Here is a 20,575-nt window from a genome sequence, read left to right as displayed (position 1 = left end):
TGACCCGTCGGAGAGCACTAGAGTCCCAGAGTTGCCTGCCAATAGTCCTCCAGGCCGACAGAGGGCAGTGCAAAAAGCTGACGTTCTCGCGAGAGGGGCGGTGTTCTCTCCACGTAGTGAGAGCGGAGCGCATGCGGGTTCGGTGGTGCGCGGTAGCTGGGGCAAAGACTGGACCTGGCTGGAGCTCGGGAGAGCGCGCGTGCGCGCTGTCGCGAGCTCGGCGCTGCCGGGGCTGCCGTGTAGGAGTGGGCATACGACCGCGGTGCGGGCCGCAGGCATGTTCCGAAAGGCCCGGCGAGTGAACGTGCGCAAGCGGAATGACTCGGAGGAGGAGGAGCGAGAGCGTGATGAAGAGCAGGAGCCTCCACCGTTGCTGCCGCCGCCGGGCACCGGCGAAGAGCCGGGCCCCGGCGACAGGGCCCCCGGGGGGGAGTCACTGCTGGGCCCGGGGCTGCCGCCGCCACCCTCCGCGCTGGCTCCTGGCCCCGGAACCGAGGCCGGGGGTTGCTTCCCGGGCGGCGCGGAGCCCGGCAACGGGCTGAAGCCGCGCAAGAGGCCGCGCGAGAACAAAGAGGTGCCCCGGGCCAGCCTGCTCAGCTTCCAGGACGAGGACGAAGGTAACTGCCGCGCTTCAGCGCCCCCAGACCCCGACATCCGTTTCCCCGGCCCCGACCGCGGGTCTCCGCATTCCCCTGACGCTCAGCCTCAGCCCCCGAGAAAGGAGCCCTTTCCCGCCGGATCTGCTGTACGTTTTCCCCGCCTCCGGCCTTCTGCTTTGGCAGGGGATGCGTTCCTGCGCCGCCACCAACCTTTTCTTAACTACCGCCTCCTTTTCGTCGTCTCGAACATTTTCTACTCCGAGGGGCCGGATCTCAGATTAGTCATTTAGAGTTTTTCAAGAAAAAATTCCGTGTTCCCTACTCTGCCTCTTCCTGGCAGGTGTGTTTTAGGGAGAACTCGAGTCGTATCCCCTGACTGCTCTTGGCACGTTCTCTGAGCCCTCTGCAGGTCAGTGTACCCAGTGGTATATGCACTGTACCCAGTAGTGACCCAGGTCACTGTACCCAGTAGGTAGGTCTCTTGGTCTCCTGGTCCTTGTCAGGCATCCTTGCTCAGGAAGGCAGGGTGTGTAAAGAGGAGTACTAGATTTGGGAACAGAAGCTCTGGTTGAAGAACTGGTTCTGAGTGACCTTGAACTAGTCCCTGGCGATCGCCGAGCCTCAGTTTACCCATGAAAGTGAATGGGGCTACAAACGTGCAGGCTTCCTCAAATTGACGCTTGGACAATGAAGCGAGGCGGTGTGAGGGGCCAGGCTGCAGTGGATTTAGATTTCTGATCCTAAATGAGCCGTAAGTCATTTCACTTGCCAAATTGTTGAGTGTGTAATATAACCCAATTAAGTGTATGTTGTAAAAAACGAAATCAAGACTTGTAAATCTCACATCTCGATGCAGGAACGCTTTCTTGTTTCTAGTAATAGGCAGTTTGTCTTTGGCTTTTGTGTGATTTTTTTTTTTTTTTTGGAGAGGAGTCCAGCCATTTTTTTGTTTTTGGTGATACAGGAACAATTTGCTAAAGTATTTTTGTTTGACTTTAACGTTTTCAAATTAAAGATGATGGCCACATCATCAAAACTTGTTTTTGAAAAGTGATTCTTTCTCAGCTTAGTATTGAAATAACAACATGTCAGTTTGTGATTGATATAGAGTTACTCAGACTTGCCAACTGTGTTAACTAGCACCTTTTGATTTTGGATATTTTGTTTCAGATACCTTAATAATTTGGTAGTTAGGTGCTTTTTCAGTGACTTTTTTTCCCCCCCTTGCTGAAATATGATTTAGGGAAGACAATAGGACCTAGGAAAATTGTGTGCAGTATCATGGCTTTTCAAGAAGTCTCAAATTGGCATTATTCCAGACTAATTTATGAAGTTGACTCAGTTTTTGAGAGCCTGTGACACGTGAAATAACTTTAAATTATGTCATAATTTGAAATGTATGTGTATATATTTGGACGAATTTGAAAGTTAGAGTGGAAGATACTGTCTGAAAATGGTTACTACAGACTGCGTTTAATTTTTTTATTTTTTAAGAAAATGAAGAAGTTTTCAAAGTGAAGAAATCAAGTTATAGCAAAAAGATAGTAAAATTGCTTAAGAAAGAATATAAAGAAGATCTTGAGAAATCGAAGATTAAGACCGAGCTCAACTCATTGGCCGACAGTGAGTACCAGACTAATATGGTTCTTTTGAAATGACAAACCCCTTTCTCACAGGGATTAAATGGATTTGGTGTATTATAGTCAATGTGTTCATTTGACTCTGCTCTTGTCAAGGATCCAAATTGAGTAATGATACAGTTCTTTTATTTAGCTCTAACACAGTTGCAAATGCCTTTTTAAAAATTGTAAATGCATTTTTTTTAGAAAGACAGAATCATTGCCACTGGGATGTTTCTGCTGCAAAGATTAAATTCTCTCCCAGTTTTCCTGCTAAGTGTTCAGATTGTTGTTGGACAGAGGGAAAGGAGGTTTCCCAGTTAAACCTGAGACTTGGAATTATTCCCAGTTGAAAGAATACTGTGCAATTTCCCATACTTGTATTTTGTAGAAACAGATGTTCTATTTCTCCAGTGTTATCTACACAGTGGGTTTCATTCTCAGTGAACTTTTTTTTTGGCTGCACCCACGGCGTGTGAAGTTCCTGGTATAGAGAATGCATCCACACCACAGCTGTAACCAGAGTCACAGCAGTGTCAATGCCAGCTCCTTAACCCGCTGTGCCACGAGGGGACTCCTTAGGAAACTGTTAGGAATGCTCTAAGTCTCGTGTTGGTAACGTTCCCACTCGACAGGCCTAGCAGATACATAGATGAAGACTCCTCAGGGTGTGGCACCTACCTACACACAGCTCTCCTGTCCTTTCACAACCTAAGTTAAAATTTGTAAACAGTTACTTATCTTTAGGAAAGTGGTTCCGTTATAATATGCTACGGTGTGACTTATTCTCATGCAGTTGCTCTAGGGAAATCTTCTTATTTTGTGGAATTAAAGATAGAATGATTATTTCCCAGGTGCTCCACTATAGGCTTAATGTGAAAAAAGTATGTCATTATATCTCAAATTTATAGTCTAATTTTGGCGACAGTGTCACTTAGATGTATGTAACTGGCATTAGTATTTGGCAAAATGTCTAATGAGTGACTTAACAGCTGCACTGGTTTTCTTTCAGAGGCAGGTGAAGGAATGCTTCCTAGATACAGTGGAATTTGAAGCGGAATCTTTGATAATTTAAATTCCAGAAGATCAGGGAGGTGTGGGGATATTATCAAAGATGAAAGTGACTCAGGCTGTTTTGGAAAAGAGCAAGTACACCTGACAGGCCAGAGGAGATGATTTGCGGAGGAAGTGGAGGTGTAGGGTGAAAGCTCCGTTGTTGACAGATTGTGAAGAATGTTTAGTATCGAGTAAGGGGTTTAGAGTTGCGTGTTTAGTGGCTGCCAAGATAGTGACATGATAAATGCCTTTCGAAATCTTAACCTGGTATTAGCATGCAGCATGGGATGGAGGCCCAAAGCAGTTTAAATGCAAGGGCCCGTTTTGTTCCATTAACAGTGGATTTTAAAACGTCTCAGATGAGCAAGACTGAGGCTTTTCTTGACACAGTGGGAAACTGGATGAGTTAAAGGTGTTCGCTGTGGCCGTGGGAAAAGAAATGGAGAAAGATTATTTGAGACGTGTTCTAAGGGAAGGATGAGTAGACCTAAAGTATGCTTTCGTTATTGGGTTTCAAGGAAGTAGTCAAATCTGAGCTTTTGTGCCAGGTGACTGAGAGAATAATTATGTATGATATGCAGAAATAGGGAATGTATGTAGGAGGAGGTGTATTTTTAGGGGAACTGATTGTTTTGGAATCTAGGAAGCTGGTTCCTTCTTTTCCAACTCTCTTGAGAGCCAGCTGCGTACGATGAAATCGTACAATAAAGGCCAGGAAAGGTGAGCACTGAGAAGGGAGCATCGATTGTTGGGTTTAGAAATTGAAGCGAGGGTGAGGTTTATGAGGCCACCTTCTGTGACCTCTTCTATCTTCTCCGTTCATCTAACTCCTTTCCTACTTAGCAGGTAACTCGATTAATGTCCTCCCCGAAGCCAGAGCCTCTGTGTTACGTACAGGTTGTCATCCCTGAAGCTCTGGAGCTCTTTCAGTTAATCAGCTCACAATCCTGAGCACTTCCTACCCCAGCCCTCCTTAGATAGACAGTGGAGGGGTGCATGAACTTGAAAACCCATTTTTTTGTGATATTCCTAAAACAGTGAATTCACTTTTAAACTTGAATTTGAGTGGAAATAACCTGCAAATAGTTGGAGATGTGGATCGAGGTGATAATTAAAGCCTAAAAATAGATGGCTTTCGTAAGGGGACGGCGTAAAGGGAAAAAATTCCCGAGGACCAAAGACTGCCTGTAGTAATAAGCAGATACATAGAGAAGAGGGTTTCCTAAAGAGCTTAAAAAAAACCCCATGAAGTCCAAAGGGGAAAAGATAGGAAAGTTTCAGAATGATGATTGTCAGTTGTATGAAAGGATACCAGAACGGTCAGGAAAGGGAAGGGCTTGTTGGCAGTGTTGCTCTCTTGTTTTCTGGAGGAGGGTGCCTGGCAAAAGAGACTAGTTTACGAGCCCAGCTCTGTGCCTGTTTGGAGGAGGGAACATCGTTGGCTAAATTGCTCAGTGCTACTGTGTGAACCAGCAGTGGCCGCAGCCTTTGGGAGTGTTGCTGTGCCTGGAATGGGAGAAATCAAAGGCAGTTGGCCAGGACTGAAGCAAACAAGTTGGTGAGGAAGTCGGAGGTCCATGCCCTGGGAATTCTGGCAGCGAGAGAAGTGGAGGAGACAGTTGGGGTTGAGTGGAAGCTCTTCTGCTAAAGAGAAGCTGTGGGAGTTCCCATTGTTGCGCAGCGGAAACGAATCCAACTGGTATCCGCAGGGATTCGGGTTTGATCCCTGGCCTCGCTCAGTGGGTCGGGGAATCCTTCATTGCTGTGGCTGTGGTGTAGGCTGGCAGCTGTAGCTCCGATTCAACCCCTAGCCTGGGAACTTCCATGTGCAGTGGGTAGGGCCCTAAAAGAAGCAAAAAAAAAAGGAATGAAGCTGTGTCGCTGTGTCTCTTTGCAGGCAGACAGAAAAGAGGTGAGGGAGAGCCTGACCACATTCAAAGTAAAGAGAATATTTGTAAGAGCAAGTTTCCTAAAGTAGTAGTCAAAGGAATTGAGGCACCAAGAGGAGCCTAAAGAAGGGTTATTTAGCGTGTCTTTTTATAAACGTGACTGGAAGTGTAAAAAATTCAGCCGTCAACCGTGTTTTGGACTTTGTTCAATGACAGAGCAGGTACATATTTAACAATTTACTGAGACGCTTAATGGCTCCTCCATGGCTCCCTTCCTGGTTTATGCTTTTGGTGCCACCAACTCTGGCTTGTCTCTGGGTCCCAGCTCCAGTTTGCCAGAAAGATTGGGTTTAGAAATAAATCCTTTTTTTTTTTTTTTTTTTTTTTGGCTGCACCAGTGGCATGTGAAGTTCTCAGGCCAGGGATCAAACTCATGCTGCAGCAGTGACAAAACCAGATCCTTAACCCACTGCACCACAAGGGAACTCCACAGATCCACTCTTAAACATTCAGTCATGGCAGCTGGGTGAGGGGTTGCACAGTGTAAATGTGACTTTTTTGGGTCTCATCCCTTCTGATGATGTGTGTTATGAACTAAGAAGAGATTAAAATGTTCATTACAGAGAGGTTTATATTGTCTGTAATCTTTATTCTTGATAGGAAGCTGCTTCGAATGGGTTTAGAGTTTAACGAAATACTGACATATAAAGTGAAACTGCTTCCAAGAGATTCGTGAGCAGTTACTTGTGAGAGTTTGGAGTAAGAAATAGTTTTGATAAACTAGTAAAATTTTGGTAAGATCAACTAAAGGTAGGGATTGAGCAAGGGCCTCATGCATCCCTGTGTCCCCTGTATTATTTTTACCTCCCGTTGTGTCTATTGTGATACTTCGTTTTCACACATCTGTGGTTTGAGTGTTTTATAAACAAAATAGTTCAGGCTTTAACGAATTGAGCCCATGATTCCAAAAAGTGCCCCTGTAATTTACGGATTTTATTCTAAATCTATTTTACTACTTTTTCCAAAAATGTAGACGAACTACCTTTGGACAAAACAGGTCATGTTAAGGACGCCAGTCAAGAAGATGGAGTTATCATCAGTGAACACGGGGAAGACGAAATGGATATGGAAAGCGAGAAGGAGGAAGAGAAGCCAAAGGCTGGCGGCACCTTTTCAAACGCGTTATCGTCATTGAATGTTCTCCGTCCAGGTGTGTACTAGCCAATTCTTCTCAGAACTGAAGGTGGTCCTCAAGAATGAGGAAAGAGTGGCATTTCTTTTGACATCCCTCTTTGAAGCCAGGCTGTTTGTTTTTCAAAAACAAAGGAAGAGAACTAGAAACTTTTTTTTCAGCTTTCCAGATTCCTTCTCAGACAAGCAGTTTTGTTACCAAGGCAAATGCAGGGCTGTAAGTAAACGGGTAAATGATCCCAGCTGTGTGGTAGCTGTCATGGGAAAGTCCTCTTTTCGTTCAGATTAGGACTTTAACTTTTTTTAGAATTGCTGCTAAAAGTAAAATTGCTATTAGTTGTATGTTCAGACTTTTTTTAAAGACTGTTTTTATGGAAATAGTTGGCAGGTCTTTTCACTGGCTAATCAGCTTTTGAATAAATGAATACTGAGTAGCCAAATTTAAATCATGAAGTATTACCATTTCACTTATAAAATCTAAAAATGCTTACTCTGGTTTGGTAAAGTTATAAAAAATGATGTGTGTAGATCTGGCAGCATTCTAATTGGTACAGTCTTTATGGAAATCTTTTGATCGACAGTATGATTCAGTACATTTCAGATGTTCTTAACTCTGACACTAATTCCATAGTGGAAATTTATCCCAAGGAAATATTTTTTGCAACATTATTTGGAAAGAGCAGCATTTAGAAAAAATGTCTAGTAGGAGAGGAATGACTTAGTAAGTTAAGATGCATTTACATGATGAGATATTACATAGCTATTTAAATAACAGAAAAATAGCAAGGTGTTAATTTTTACTGTGGGTGAAAATGTCAGTTTGATTATGTAGTGGATTATGCTTTATCTATTGAGTGATTGTCATAAACCACTAAATGCTATATTTATGTGAAACGACAATATGGAGGAAAAGCTTGTTTTAATATGAAGGAATACTAGGTACAGAATTATATTCAGTGTGCTTACAGGTGAACTGAGAAGTATTTGCAAGAGCAATGTACTATAAATTAATAGTTTTTTCTTTTTTAGGGTTGTAAGATTGTGAATACGTTTTTTGTTTTTATTTGTTTTCTAGTTTAGTGATACATATGATTTTATTACTTTGGTTTATTTCTCTCAAGTGGGGAAAAAAAAAAACCAAAACATTAAAATAAAACTCCTTGGGTGGATTTTCCTCTTCTCCCCTTCCCATACATATTCTTTTTAGTTTCCCTAGTGACTTTTAGTTTCCATTTAAACTAGATTAGAAATAAATTAGTTGTATTGCAGGCACAGTTTGGGAAATTGCAAAGGGGGTGGTGCCAGCAAGTAACATTAGACTGTCACTACGACAAAGCTGTCCTGATGAGATTCTTTTATCTTTCATACACTACACAGTTTATAATTCTTACCGTTTATTTCCAGGAGAAATTCCAGATGCAGCTTTCATACATGCTGCCAGGAAAAAGCGTCAGATGGCCCGGGAATTGGGAGACTTCACGCCCCACGATAATGAGCCTGGGAAAGGCCGCCTTGTTAGAGAAGATGAGAACGATGCCAGCGATGATGAAGATGATGATGAGAAACGCCGTATAGTTTTTTCTGTGAAAGAAAAGTCACAAAGACAGAAAATTGCTGAGGAAATAGGTAACTTAATTTAATAGGGCAGTAAGCCCATTGCATTGACATCAAATATTATTGGATCCTTTAGTCAAGTAAAAAGTACCTGTATTTGACTATGTTTAAGGTTAGCGAACTGTTCTTGCTTGAGTACAAGTGTCTTATTGGAGTTTTTTTTAAAGAGCATGATTTTGATAGGTAATAGTTACTGAGCGGTATGAGACCAGTATTGTGCTAAGCATCTCAGGGTACATCAGGATCTATAATTGGCTCTCCATTCTTCCCTTTGTTGAATGGCTGTCAAGCTCACAGAGGTTAGGAATCCTGTCTGAGGTTTTACTTGTTACATTGATACTGCCTTTTGCTTAAGGGATACTGTGTATCGAGACAAGCAAAATCAGGAGTATCAAATGAGAGATCATAATAGACATTTTAATTTTAGTAAGATTGAGTGAATACTGATAGTTTTGCTTGATTTTTGTGAACTATCAGGGTGGCATCTCTGCTTTTCTGGAATCACTTACTTTGCCACTTTGTGATTGTAGGTATTGAGGGGAGTGATGATGATGCTTTGGTAGCTGGAGAACAAGATGAAGAGCTCAGCCGATGGGAACAGGAGCAGATAAGAAAAGGAATTAATATCCCTCAGGTGAGAACTAAAGCATTAAACTTCAATAATTAAAAAGTAAATAGGGAGTTCCTGTCGTGGCTCAGTGGTTAACAAATACAACGAGGAACCCTGAGGGTGCAGGTTCCATCCCTGGCCTCGCTCATTGGGCTAAAGATCCACCGTTGCCATGAGCTGTGGTGTAGGTCACAGACACGGCTTGGATCCCACTTTGCTGTGCCTCTGGTGTAGGCTGGTGGCTGTAGCTCCGATTCGACCCCTAGCTTGGGAACCTCCATATGCCTCGGGTTCAGCCCTAGGGAAGAAAAAAAAAAAAGGCAAAAAGACCAAAATAAATAAATAAATAAATAAAAACAATTTTCGCTTACTTTATTGAAATAAAAGCATGTTGCATATTGAATTTACTCTTTGTTGTTCATTCAAGTAACATAATGAGGAAAATTACATAAAGTTAGGTATCCAATAAGCTGTTAGAAGAAACTATTATATTTTGGTTTTTACCATCCAAATGATTTTAGAATTTCTAGTTTCTTAGATAAGTGTTTATCAAAGTGATCCTTCAGAGCGGCAGCAGAAGCATCTGGAAGCTTGTTAGAAATGTAAATGTTCACCCTCCTGAGTGAGACCTAATGAATGAGGGACTCTGGAAGTGGGGCCCTGCCATCTGTTCAAGGAGTCCTCTGGGTGATTTGGCTGCTCATTAATGTTTGAAAACCACTGTATAGAGAAAATATTACTTTCTTGTACAGTTTATTTTTTTCTGATTTTAAAAATTATTTTGTAGAAGATAGATTTCTCAGTAACGCAAAAACTCAGTTGTAGATGAAAACTATCTCCCTAAATAGTTATAACAGCTTATTTTATAGAAGTACGTAGTGGAAACGTTACATAAGTTTTTTGTTGTTGTTTTTTTGTTTTTTTGTCTTTTGCCCTTGTAGGGCCGCACGCGCGACATGTGGAGGTGCCCAGGCTAGGGGTCTAATCAGAGCTGTTGCTGCCAGCCTACACCACAGCCACACCAGATCCGAGCCGCGTCTGCGACCTACACCACAGCTCACAGCAACGCCAGATCCTTAACCCACAGAGCAAGGCCAGGGATCGAACCCGCAACCTCATGGTTTCTAGTCGGATTTGTTTCCGCTGCACCACAACGGGAACTCCTACATAATTTTTGTTGTTGTGAGTGTTTTGAGGCATAATTTAATGTCCCTTCTAACTCAAAACTTCATTGTTGTCTCCCTGAAAGTTATTAGAAATGAATCCAGTAATCCCGTAAGAGAAAGTTCATCCAGCCCTACTTTTATTTGATTTTGAGGAGCTTTGCAATTGCTTATGTTAATTATTAACAGTGAAGGCATGGGATTATTCTTTTCCTAGTTTCAGCTACTAGTTTTCTTATGTGTCCTATTTCTCTTCTAGGTTCAAGCAAGTCAGCCCACTGAAGTGAACATGTACTACCCGAATACGTACCAGACAATGCCGTATGGTTCATCCTATGGCATTCCTTATAGCTATACGGCCTATGGATCATCCGATGCCAAATCTCAAAAAACAGATAACACAGTCCCTTTCAAAACTCCCAGTAATGAGATGACTCCCGTTACTATTGATTTGGTAAAGAAACAGCTTAAAGACAGGTAGGGCAGATCAACTTCTTAAAGACCTGTCCTGTAGCTTTCGGTTTCCCCAGGCAACATGTAGTCTGGGGTAGCAGATGCAGAATATCGGCAAAGAAGATTGACTGGCCCATCTTCAAAAGCTAAGCAGAAGATGACTTCATACTTTGTTCTGCTGCCTTCTTGGATTACTTCTGCAGAAGCCTCGAAAAGTTTTTTTTTTAAAAAAATACCACTCCATGATCTTGTTGAAGACAGTTCTGAGTTTGCACCTCTTGGACTCTGAAAAAATGTAGTCAAGATATGGGGGGAAAGCAAAAGAGTGAGATTTTGATTAGCCCAGCAAATAACTTGATGTGAAGTCTATAAACTGCCTTTTTTTTTTTTTTTTTTTTTTTTTTTTTTTGTGAGAAAAAAAGTACAGATGAAAAGATCCACTCCAAGCATTTTTATATTCTAATAGTGGGACTAAATGCATTATTATAAATATTGCAAGAGCTCAGACAGCATAGACTTTCAGAGGTAAATGTGTTATATTTATCCTTTTCTGTTCTTAAGGTTGGACTCCATGAAAGAACTGCACAAAACAAATCGACAGCAGCATGAGAAACATCTGCAAAGCCGAGTGGACTCCACCAGGGCTATTGAGAGACTAGAAGGGTCTTCTGGGGGTATTGGTGAACGGTATAAATTTTTGCAAGAAATGCGAGGGTATGTCCAAGACTTGCTTGAGTGTTTCAGTGAAAAGGTAAGAATGCACAAATTTAATCTCTTTGACTAAGACAAAATTAGGGAGGTCTAGGTGGCCTTGTGTAGATCATTTCTGTATTTCGCAGAAAATAGTCACTGTTCAACTTTAAAAGTGATGCAGAAGTCATGCTTCCTTTTCTCCACTTCATTAGCAACATTCTTGGGGACAGTCTAGTGCCCTTGGTTGAGAACCAAAAAGATAAAGCCTGTTTAAGTAAGGCTTTGGCAAGTCCTGCCTTAACGGTAGATTGTTGGCCTGCCTTGGATTGTTAGACTGTCAGGGACTCACCTGATGAAATTTTCTTGTTTATGGTTCAGATCTAAACTTATCTTGAAACAGTTTCTACAGATAATAACAAATAGGCACAAAGTTGCACGTTTTTATTAGTTTTTATTTTTTACCCTAGATAAAGTTGATTGTCATTGCTACTAATAGTTTTCATCTTAATAATCCTGTGCTTTAAACATTTCAGGAACCATTCATTGGCCATAATTTCTTTTCAAGTCTCATTTCTTCCAAGTTCATTTTTTTTTTTTTTTTTAGTATGATGGTTGGCACAGTTATTTACAGTCTTTTGTACCATTTGTTTGCATTTTAAAAATTAGCTGCACACAGAATCCTCTTCTGAAACAACTTTTGATTTTTCTTTAAGATCAATGTATTGTTTGATGTATTGGTTGATAGGCATTTGTGGACTTGGCAGCCTTTTCCTTAAAAAAATTAAAAATGATGGTGCTTTTGAATATCCTGTCTCAGAGTTTTCAAGAGATAACAAGATGAGAAGGCACATTTTTTCTTATTCTTGGCTGTATAAATTAGCATAGAATCTGTGAATGTATAATATGTTTAAGTGAATATTTTCACTTTTTATTATCTCTGTCGATCACTTCAGTACCCTAAAGCCAAAGGCTGGCTCAAGAGCAGTGCCAGGTCCTGTCTTCCTAATGGGTCTTAATGGTTCTAGCCAGTCTGTGGTCAGAGCCACCAAGTCTTCTGTGAAGGATTCATGTTCTTGTTTCTGGAGAAGCTGCTACATTCTGAGCTATGATAACTGTTGTGGCAGATCTGTGGCTTAGGGTGACACGTAGAGGGCTGAGAAAGAAACACAGGTTTGACTGTGCAGAGGGGCTGGAGTCAAGAGGAGAAGCGGACATGAGTGTCAGAGCTGGTGGTTGTGTCCTTCCTACTAGTAAAGCCCCTTTGAACCCCTGGGGGCATGGCAGTGGGAGCTAGTCTCATAACCTTTTGTGACTCGAGAAAGGATCTTTGTCTTCAGCCATTCTTTATAAGTGGGATTTGTTCCTGTAGAGCTGTTTCTCTGAATATCTTGGTCTTTGCTTTGGAGCTTACTTGAGTAAACTTACATGCTTATAATTGCAAACTGAACTCTTAAAAAATCTTGGCAGTAACATGATCAACCAGATCATACCATTCTTGAGTTAAAGAGACTAGTAGAGTATCTAGTTCATAGAGTTTTCAATTGCTTACTGTTTTGAAAACGATTAGTAGTATATTCTATTTCTCCTTCATTACCCTACCCTGTTCTTAGGAAAACCTCGCTCAGGTGGTGCTAATGTGTTTCACAGAGTCACTTAGATAAATGTTTTTGGAGTAGATCTTAAACCAGATCTATTATATGGTGACTAAATTTTAATTAAAAGAGAAGTAGGTAATCCTCTCTTTTAGAGATGAGTATTTTATTTCATTTTGGCATTTTCACATGCTTTCGATTTTACTGAGACTGCTGCTGAGTAAATAACTTAGAAATTGTCATTTTGGAAATACTCAGGAATAATTGGAAAGACTTGAATTTCATTTCAGTTATGCATAAAAATATTATTTCAGGGTAAGACCATAAAATGAAATGTTCTTTGGTTTTTCCCTTTTATTATAAAAGTTAAGTGGTTTTGAACTTAGAGTCTAACTATTTTGCAGATCATATTTAACTTTCCATTGCTTGTTTTCCTGTAGTCATCTTCCTTCTTTTTTTTTTTTTTTTTTGACTTAAATTTGGTCTTGATGATGGTAACAGTTTCGAGTTTGTAGCGGGTCAAGAAATTGTCAGGGTGTACTCTTGGGCATTCTTGAGATACATCAGTACTGTTGAGAAATATATTGAGAGCTGAAAATGGGTTTATCCTCAGTAGACTTTTCCTGGGCTTTGTTAAAAGGCATTTCAATTACCTAAACAGAAAAATTACGTTATCAGAATTTTAACTATAAATTGAGTAATTAAGGTTCTGTCTGATGCAACCTTGGTGTGTAGCTCTCACAATGGAGGAGTGTCTCCAGGACTGAAAGAATGCATTGTGGGTCCATAGGTACATGTGTCTTTAGTCTTGCATTGTTTGAAACAATGAAGGGTGGGTAAATGTAAGTCACAGTAATATGGCAGACATTCCTTTAAAAATCTACTACAGTAAACTTTTAAGTTAGAGTCTTTGGGCCAGCTGATGTCACCAAGATAATCACTGCAGATTTGGGGACATTGTTGCCCATGGTGTGGCATATTAAAGAATAAAAGAACTCCATCAGTTTGACCTTTCTGTGAGCATTTGCTGCTTTTGCAATGGTATCATGCAAGCCTATGAAATTGCTTTTATGACAGACATCTTTGTATTCCACCTGCCTTTTTTTTATTTTCCATTTGCAGTCTGTTCAGTTCAGGAAGCTGCTATAACACTTGGTGCCAGTGTTCCCAAACTCTAAGCAGTGTGTTTTCCATTTGCACTAACCATCAGGAAACTAGAATTTCTGGTTTCCTCAGGTATGTGTAGTGGTTGTTAGTGTTTTGTGAAAGTTTCATAGCATTTGGTTGTAGCATAAGGTATTTACAAAGAGAAAGTGTTCTGGTTTTTTTCTTTCTAAGTTAGGTCTCATTCTGTAAGCTTTTGTATTCCGTATCAACCCAAGTGAGTGCTTAGCTGTGGCTGTTAACCTGGAAAAATTTGTTGGCTTAGTAAACCGACAAGCTGTGCAAAGAATTTTATTATATTAACATTATGACTTTTTTTTTTTACAAAATATGGAGAAAATTTAAACATTTGATAGGAAGAGAAGGATTTTCTGAGTTTTAGAGAGACTGATTTTAGATAGGTTAGTGATAGCTAGAAATTTTATTCACCTTAATGTAAATGAATGCAATTTATGTTTAAAATATTTAATAATGCTGCAGAATAGTGTAACCTCCTGTAAGGTTCTTGGCACATATGAATGGCAAAGCAATTTAAGTGTCCAAAATTGGGCAGTTGGAGAGTTCTGTTCTTACCTACCCAGAGCCATTGCATTTTTTGGTATTATACCGCAATAATGGTTTATTTTAAACTACAGACATTGCAGGGTAGATCGTGAACTTTTAAAAAAGGATCCCCAAGTATTTCATTCTTAAAGGAAAGCGCTGAAATTTCTGACATTTCTCTACTTGCTCTCTTTACTAATAAATGTTCAAGTGTTAAGTTTCCTAACCAAACTTTTGCTCTGCTAACTAGGCACTGGACCTTATAGCTCTGTATACGGATTAAAAGAAGAAGTGCTGTTTTCCAAACGTTTTAAAACTGAACTGCTATTTGTGTCCCTTTGGGAATTCATGATTATTCTGTCCAGAGGGTGCTTTTTCAGAAATCCGGAAATCATATGGAACCCTCAGATAAATAAGCAGCCAGGAGTTTGGTGTTACGGAGTGTGTTGTATTTTTACAGGTGCCACTGATTAATGAACTTGAATCAGCCATACATCAGCTGTACAAACAGCGAGCTTCCCGCCTTGTCCAAAGACGACAAGATGATATTAAAGATGAATCTTCGGAGTTTTCAAGCCATTCAAGTCAGTCCATCTTGAAGGTTTTTATTATTCATTAAACACCCTTGTTTACTTAGTGCATCCTAATTGAAAATTAGACGTCTCAGAGCATTTTTTTCCTAAAGAAACAAACTTCCTTGCTCTTGTCAGGTAGATCCAAAAAATTTTTATAGCATGTGCTCGGATTGTGTTGAAGAAAATATAGCTTCACAGAGGAGCTCAAATCATGCACAGATATTCTATCAATCTTATTCTTCTTTGGGCATATGTTTTCATTCTTTAGAGTATAGAAAAGACATAATCAGTATTTTATCTTAAAATTAGTGTCTGTTTTGGAGTTCCCGTCGTGGCGCAGTGGTTAACGAATCCGACTAGGAACCATGAGGTTGCGGGTTCGGTCCCTGCCCTTGCTCAGTGGGTTAAAGGATCCGGCGTTGCCGTGAGCTGTGGTGTAGGTCGCAGACGCGACTGGATCCCGCGTTGCTGTGGCTCTGGTGTAGGCCCGTGGCTACAGCTCCGATTGGACCCCTAGCCTGGGAACCTCCATATACTGCAGGAGCGGCCCAAGAAATAGCAAAAAAAAAAAAAAAAAAGAAAAATTAGTGTCTGTTTGGCTCTAATTGATTTTTTTCCCCTCATTTTTATCTTGTTCATAACACTAGTACAAATGCCATTATTGATCACACAAAGATTTTGAGTTAGGCACTGGAAATTTTGGATGGTAGAGAGTTTTATTGCACAACAAATGATACAACTCCAAGATCAGGGGAATTTTGAGCTTTACCTCTTGAATAAAGCAAAATTTCCTGTATTTGAATTTTTTTGTATTTTCTAGTTTGCTTTCTATACTGGGTTTTCTAGTAGATCAGTTGATGCCTACACTTCTTGAAATTTTAGTGAACAAAATTTGGAAATTGAATTTATATTTCTTTCACTATGATGTGGGTTATGGAAAAGCACAATTAACTGGAAACCTCTTATTAAATAGTTTAGCTAAAATTCTTGAGCCAGATGCTTTAAACCTTTTAATTCCATTTTTTCCATTGCCCTCTGTATTCTTGGGTGCTGTAATAGGAATTTTCCTGTGTTGGATTTCCTGTGGCTTCTTTTGTCCTCTCTTCGGTCCCTGTGTCAGCAGTTCTTAAGTGGAAGTGCGCATTAGAATTACCCAGAGACTGATTTAAAATGCAGATTTCTCAGTCCTGTCCCCAGGGACACTTGCCAGGTCTTGGATGGTGTCCATTTATCTGCATGTGAAACAACCACCCCAGGTGTCCAAATGCAAAGAGACGTTTTGTTATTCTTTCTGAAAACTGTGCTTTGCCATATAGCATGCCCTCTAGACAGTGAATCCTGGAAGTGCATTCTGCTGGGTGCCCCATGGGTTTCGGAGCATGCTAAAGGGGTGGTCGTATTGTCCTCAGAGATGAGTAGGACTCAGAGATAAGCCACGTGGATGGCTTTGACCTCCTGTTTCTGCCGCACATGTTTAAATTGGATTGCTGCCATACTGGGCCCTAGATGACTAATACATCCCTCCCAAACACCTCTGATCCAGATAGAACCCGATTTCGGGGCAGATTGCAGGTAATCATTATATCTCCACAGGAAGTAATTTCCTTTTAAGTTAAATGGTTGTGTGAGCTGTGCATGTCATCAAAATACCTTTTCCTGCCTATAATTTGTTCTTTATAATTTGGAGCTATGTACTTACTTGGAAATTAGAGTAAGGATTGAATGGGGGATGGTAGTTAGATTGAGAGTTGGAAAAAAATGAAAGATAATGAGAAAGTGAAAAATAACTATCCTACAGGGAATATCCATTCATAGCCAGAGATTTGAGGAAAATTGCGTGGGATTCTGAAGTATCAGTTCTTTTTTTCTGTTTTTTTTTTTTTTTTTTTTTAAAGAAAAATACAGCCTGAAATTCATCTGTTTGATTTGTAAACACTTATCACGAGTACTGCATATAATTCTTAGAGAAACGGAGGGGCTATCACTTGGGTCATCTATTCTCATATCTACCAATATATATTTTACAAAATCTATAAATATGTTTTATGTATTTGTTGTAGTAGTGAATTTTTTAAAAATATTTCTCTAAAGAAGGCTACCTCTTAAAGAGGCAGGAATCATTTCTCTAGTTTGGGACTTCCTAGCTGATTTATCTGCGGTGTGCAGTGGAATTGCAGTTGAGATAGAGCTGGGGCATCTTTGTTATTTACTAGTCTTTTTCATAATTTGAACTCTGGGACACACGTCCTGATATCAAGCTACTTTGAAATATGAATGAAAACTCAGTAAAAAAAAAAAGTCAAGTTTTAAAAAGTATTGGATCTAGGAAGCTTAGGATACACTGAAGTAGATACAAGTTTACTTTTGGTTTTATTTTTCCTATTGTTGGTTTTGGTGGTACATCTTTGGTATCAGGGAAATAATACGCAAAAGTTGTTAATTGATGTCTTTTATTTTGCATGTGATTCCACACCACCAGCACCATCCTTTGGGTTTTTTTGCTTCCTGTTACTCTCCGTGTATTACGGAGTATCTCCAGAGTGCAGAACTTAAATGTAGGAATGAGGAGGCATCACAGATGTTTCTCCCACTCCTCCTTCCACCCTGGGCAAGAATTCGAGGACTCTTCTCTGGAGAAATAGAGTGGGGTCCCGAGAAAAGATCGTGAGATGCTGACATTTGGGGGCCCCCACAAAAAGTTGCCTTTTACCCAATGATGTGATGGAGATGGCTCAGTTAGACAACTCCCAGCGAGGTCCATGGAATGTCCGATCTCACTCTCATGTAGGAGGTAGTTCATGGTCATCAGAGAGCAACGCAAGCCATAGAACCAAAGGGACTAAGGAAACAAAGACGATGCAGGTGGCAGGAGAACATAATTGATGTTCCCCAGAGAGATGATAGAAGGTGTCCAGGTGTCCTGGGCACAGCACAAGTTAGAGGATGCCACGAAAAGGAACATTCTGAGAGGAACCATCTCTTGGAAACTGAAAATGTGGTGACTGAAATGTAAATTTAAATAAGAAAGTTGAAAGCCAAAGCTAGAAAATTGCCCTAGAAGTTAGAGAGAGAGATGGAAAATAGGGGGGGAAAAAAGGAGGGAGTTGTGCTTTTAGTGTTTGGTCCTATTCAGATTTTTACTCTATGTGCTGATTCTGCCCTTGTTCTTAAAATAGTAAGAGCAAATAAATGTCTACAAAGGAAAATTGAATAAAACAATCAATTATTAAACTGCTGCAACAAAGCTGTTTTTTCATCCTTCCTACCTATGTTTCTTTGCTTTCTTTTCGTATCATTCAACATGTGATGCTTAAGTCCGTCCTTAAAAAAAGTAATCTATCATTTTTCCCTTTGCAGAGGTAATTTAGATTTTTAACCTATTTGGTCATCACCATAGCTTAAACTAGTCCTTAGGCATAAGAACAGTGATTAAGCCCAGTTGCCTTTGTGTAGTGCTTGTTTTTCTGCTCCTTTTTGTGGGAACACAGAATAATGATGAGATTTGCTCTAAACCTGAAAACTCCTGGTTTACCAGTTAGTGCAGACCCTTGCTGTTGAGATTAGTAAGCAGTCTATCATTATGGCTTATTCTGTGCAAACTCTTTCCTCAAGATTGTGGAAGGAAGGCTTTTAATTGTAACCATGATTGTTTTACAGATAAAGCTCTGATGGCACCAAATCTTGATTCCTTTGGACGAGATCGGGCACTGTATCAAGAGCATGCGAAACGTCGGATTGCCGAGCGGGAGGCCAGGAGGTAATTCGACACACGCTGGCTGTTGGTTTGTTGTGAAGGGCAGGGTCTCCTTTATCTGGTTTGGGAACCTGATTTTTGTTATTTAGGACTCGTCGTAGACAAGCCAGAGAGCAAACCGGGAAGATGGCAGATCACCTCGAAGGCCTTTCCAGTGATGATGAAGAAACCTCTACAGATATTACAAATTTCAATCTGGAAAAAGGTTAGACATTTATTTGGAAATGAGATTCATTGTCAGTTTGGCTTCTGCTTGGCTATGTTTGTGGTTTTTTTTTTTTTTTTTTTTGCCTTTTTGCCTTTTTTAGGGCTGCTCCCGCGGCATGTAGAGGTTCCCAGGCTAGGGGTCCAATTGGAGCTGTAGCCACCAGCCTACGCCAGAGCCACAGCAACAAGGGATCCGAGCCGCGTCTGCAACCTACACCACAGCTCACAGCAACGCCTGGATCCTTAAGCCCCTGAGCAAGCCAGGGATCAAACCCGCAACCTCATGGTTCCTGGTCGGATTCGTTAATCACTGAGTCACGATGGGAACTCCTGCTTGGCTGTGATTTTTACCATGAAATAATTTGAAGTTTTGTGGCCTCTGCTTTAGAACCAGGCGCTTTTTACTTAATTGTGAAAACCTGCAGTCATTTTTATTCCTGACTATCATGTGCGTTCTCGGAGTTAGTGATAATTTGTCACTAGGTTTATTAAACCTCTGTAATAAGGTTTATTTAGTACTCATATTTCAAATGATATTACTCTTCAGAATCATAGAATTTTTTTTTTTTTTTTTTTTTTGTCTTTTGCTATTTTTGGGGGCCACTCCCGTGGCATATGGAGGTTCCCAGGCTAGGGGTCTAATCGGAGCTGTAGCCACGGGCCTACGCCAGAGCCACAGCAATGCGGGATCCGAGCTGCGTCTGCGACCTACACCACAGCTCACGGCAACGCCGGATTGTTAACGCACTGAGCAGGGGCAGGGATCGAACCCGCAACCTCATGGTTCCTAGTCGGATTCGTTAACCGCTGCGCCACAACAGGAACTCCAGAATCATAGAATTTTTAAAGTGACAAGAAGATGTTTCAGATCCCAGGCACGGCCCTAACCATCTGGTCTGGAAAGGTAAAGCTTGGCATGGACACATTCAGCCCTAAAGGAAATTCCTGACTTTGGGGGTCCTAAATAATTCAGCCAGGAGGAATAGTTAGTACTGCTACATGCCAGGCATTGCCAGAAGGATCCCCAAATAAAAGTCTGTATTTCCTAACGTTGGCTGTGATTATTTGGTATTATATTGACAGCATGTCGTTTGGAACTTAGTTGGAGAAGCTTTTTTTTTTCTCTCACTTTTGTTTTGAGAAGTAACCCCTCCACTTCCTCAACACTCATGGCATGTGGAAGTTCCTGGGCCAGGGACGAACCTGTGCTACCACTGCAGCCCGAGCCACAGCAATGACAATGCCAGATCCTTAACCCACTGCACCACCAGGGGAACTCCAAGATGCTGCTTCTTATTGCATAAAACCAGTGGCAAATGTTAGGTTATCCCATTATAAACAGTCCCCTTTTGGGGTTCCCTCATGGCTCAGCAGTCTGGGGATCGGGTGTTGTCGCTGCTGTGACTCTGGTTATGGCCATGGCGCAGGTTTGTTCCCTGCCCCGGGAACTTCTGCGTGCTCTGGGCCAGCCCAAATAAATACCTACGTAAAAATAGTCTCTTTTCCAAGTCATGGGGCACCAGCTTTTCACTTAGACATCCTCGCATCCGTTACGGCTTCTTGTCTCTGTCAGTTATCGCAGCACCAGCAGACTTTGAAAGAAGCGACGTAATTGTCACTGATCATCATGCACTTCCGTTACACGGTGATTTGCGGGCTGAAGAGGAGACACAGAGTTGATACTTTATGCAGTTACAGTTCTATTCTCTGGTAACTGACATCTGAACAGAGTTGTTCAAGTCAGAACAGAAAGTGGTACATGTGGGAACTGCAAAACAAAGGCTTCCTACGCTACGGTTTGCGGGAGAGATGCTTGGAACCTAAGCTTATCTCTAGTTTTTTTAAGTTGCAGT

The 20,575-nt window shown here is 41.0% G+C and overlaps 1 protein-coding gene across 1 annotated transcript in view; it reads left to right on the top strand.

Moving 5' to 3' along the window:
* Window positions 137-20,575, top strand: part of PAXBP1 (PAX3 and PAX7 binding protein 1) — a 34,307-nt gene continuing 13,868 nt past the window's right edge. The window contains exons 1-10 of the mRNA XM_003132753.5: window positions 137-617; window positions 2,094-2,222; window positions 6,197-6,373; window positions 7,759-7,980; window positions 8,499-8,602; window positions 10,001-10,218; window positions 10,756-10,945; window positions 14,647-14,770; window positions 18,419-18,518; window positions 18,605-18,720. Coding sequence (XP_003132801.2) covers window positions 278-617; window positions 2,094-2,222; window positions 6,197-6,373; window positions 7,759-7,980; window positions 8,499-8,602; window positions 10,001-10,218; window positions 10,756-10,945; window positions 14,647-14,770; window positions 18,419-18,518; window positions 18,605-18,720 — 1,720 coding nt within the window. The 5' untranslated portion in view covers window positions 137-277. The remainder of the gene's footprint in view (window positions 618-2,093; window positions 2,223-6,196; window positions 6,374-7,758; window positions 7,981-8,498; window positions 8,603-10,000; window positions 10,219-10,755; window positions 10,946-14,646; window positions 14,771-18,418; window positions 18,519-18,604; window positions 18,721-20,575) is intronic.

This window comes from Sus scrofa, chromosome 13, assembly GCF_000003025.6.
Source record: "Sus scrofa isolate TJ Tabasco breed Duroc chromosome 13, Sscrofa11.1, whole genome shotgun sequence".
Classification (NCBI taxonomy): domain Eukaryota; kingdom Metazoa; phylum Chordata; class Mammalia; order Artiodactyla; family Suidae; genus Sus; species Sus scrofa.
This window is presented reverse-complemented; position numbering and strand designations above follow the sequence as displayed.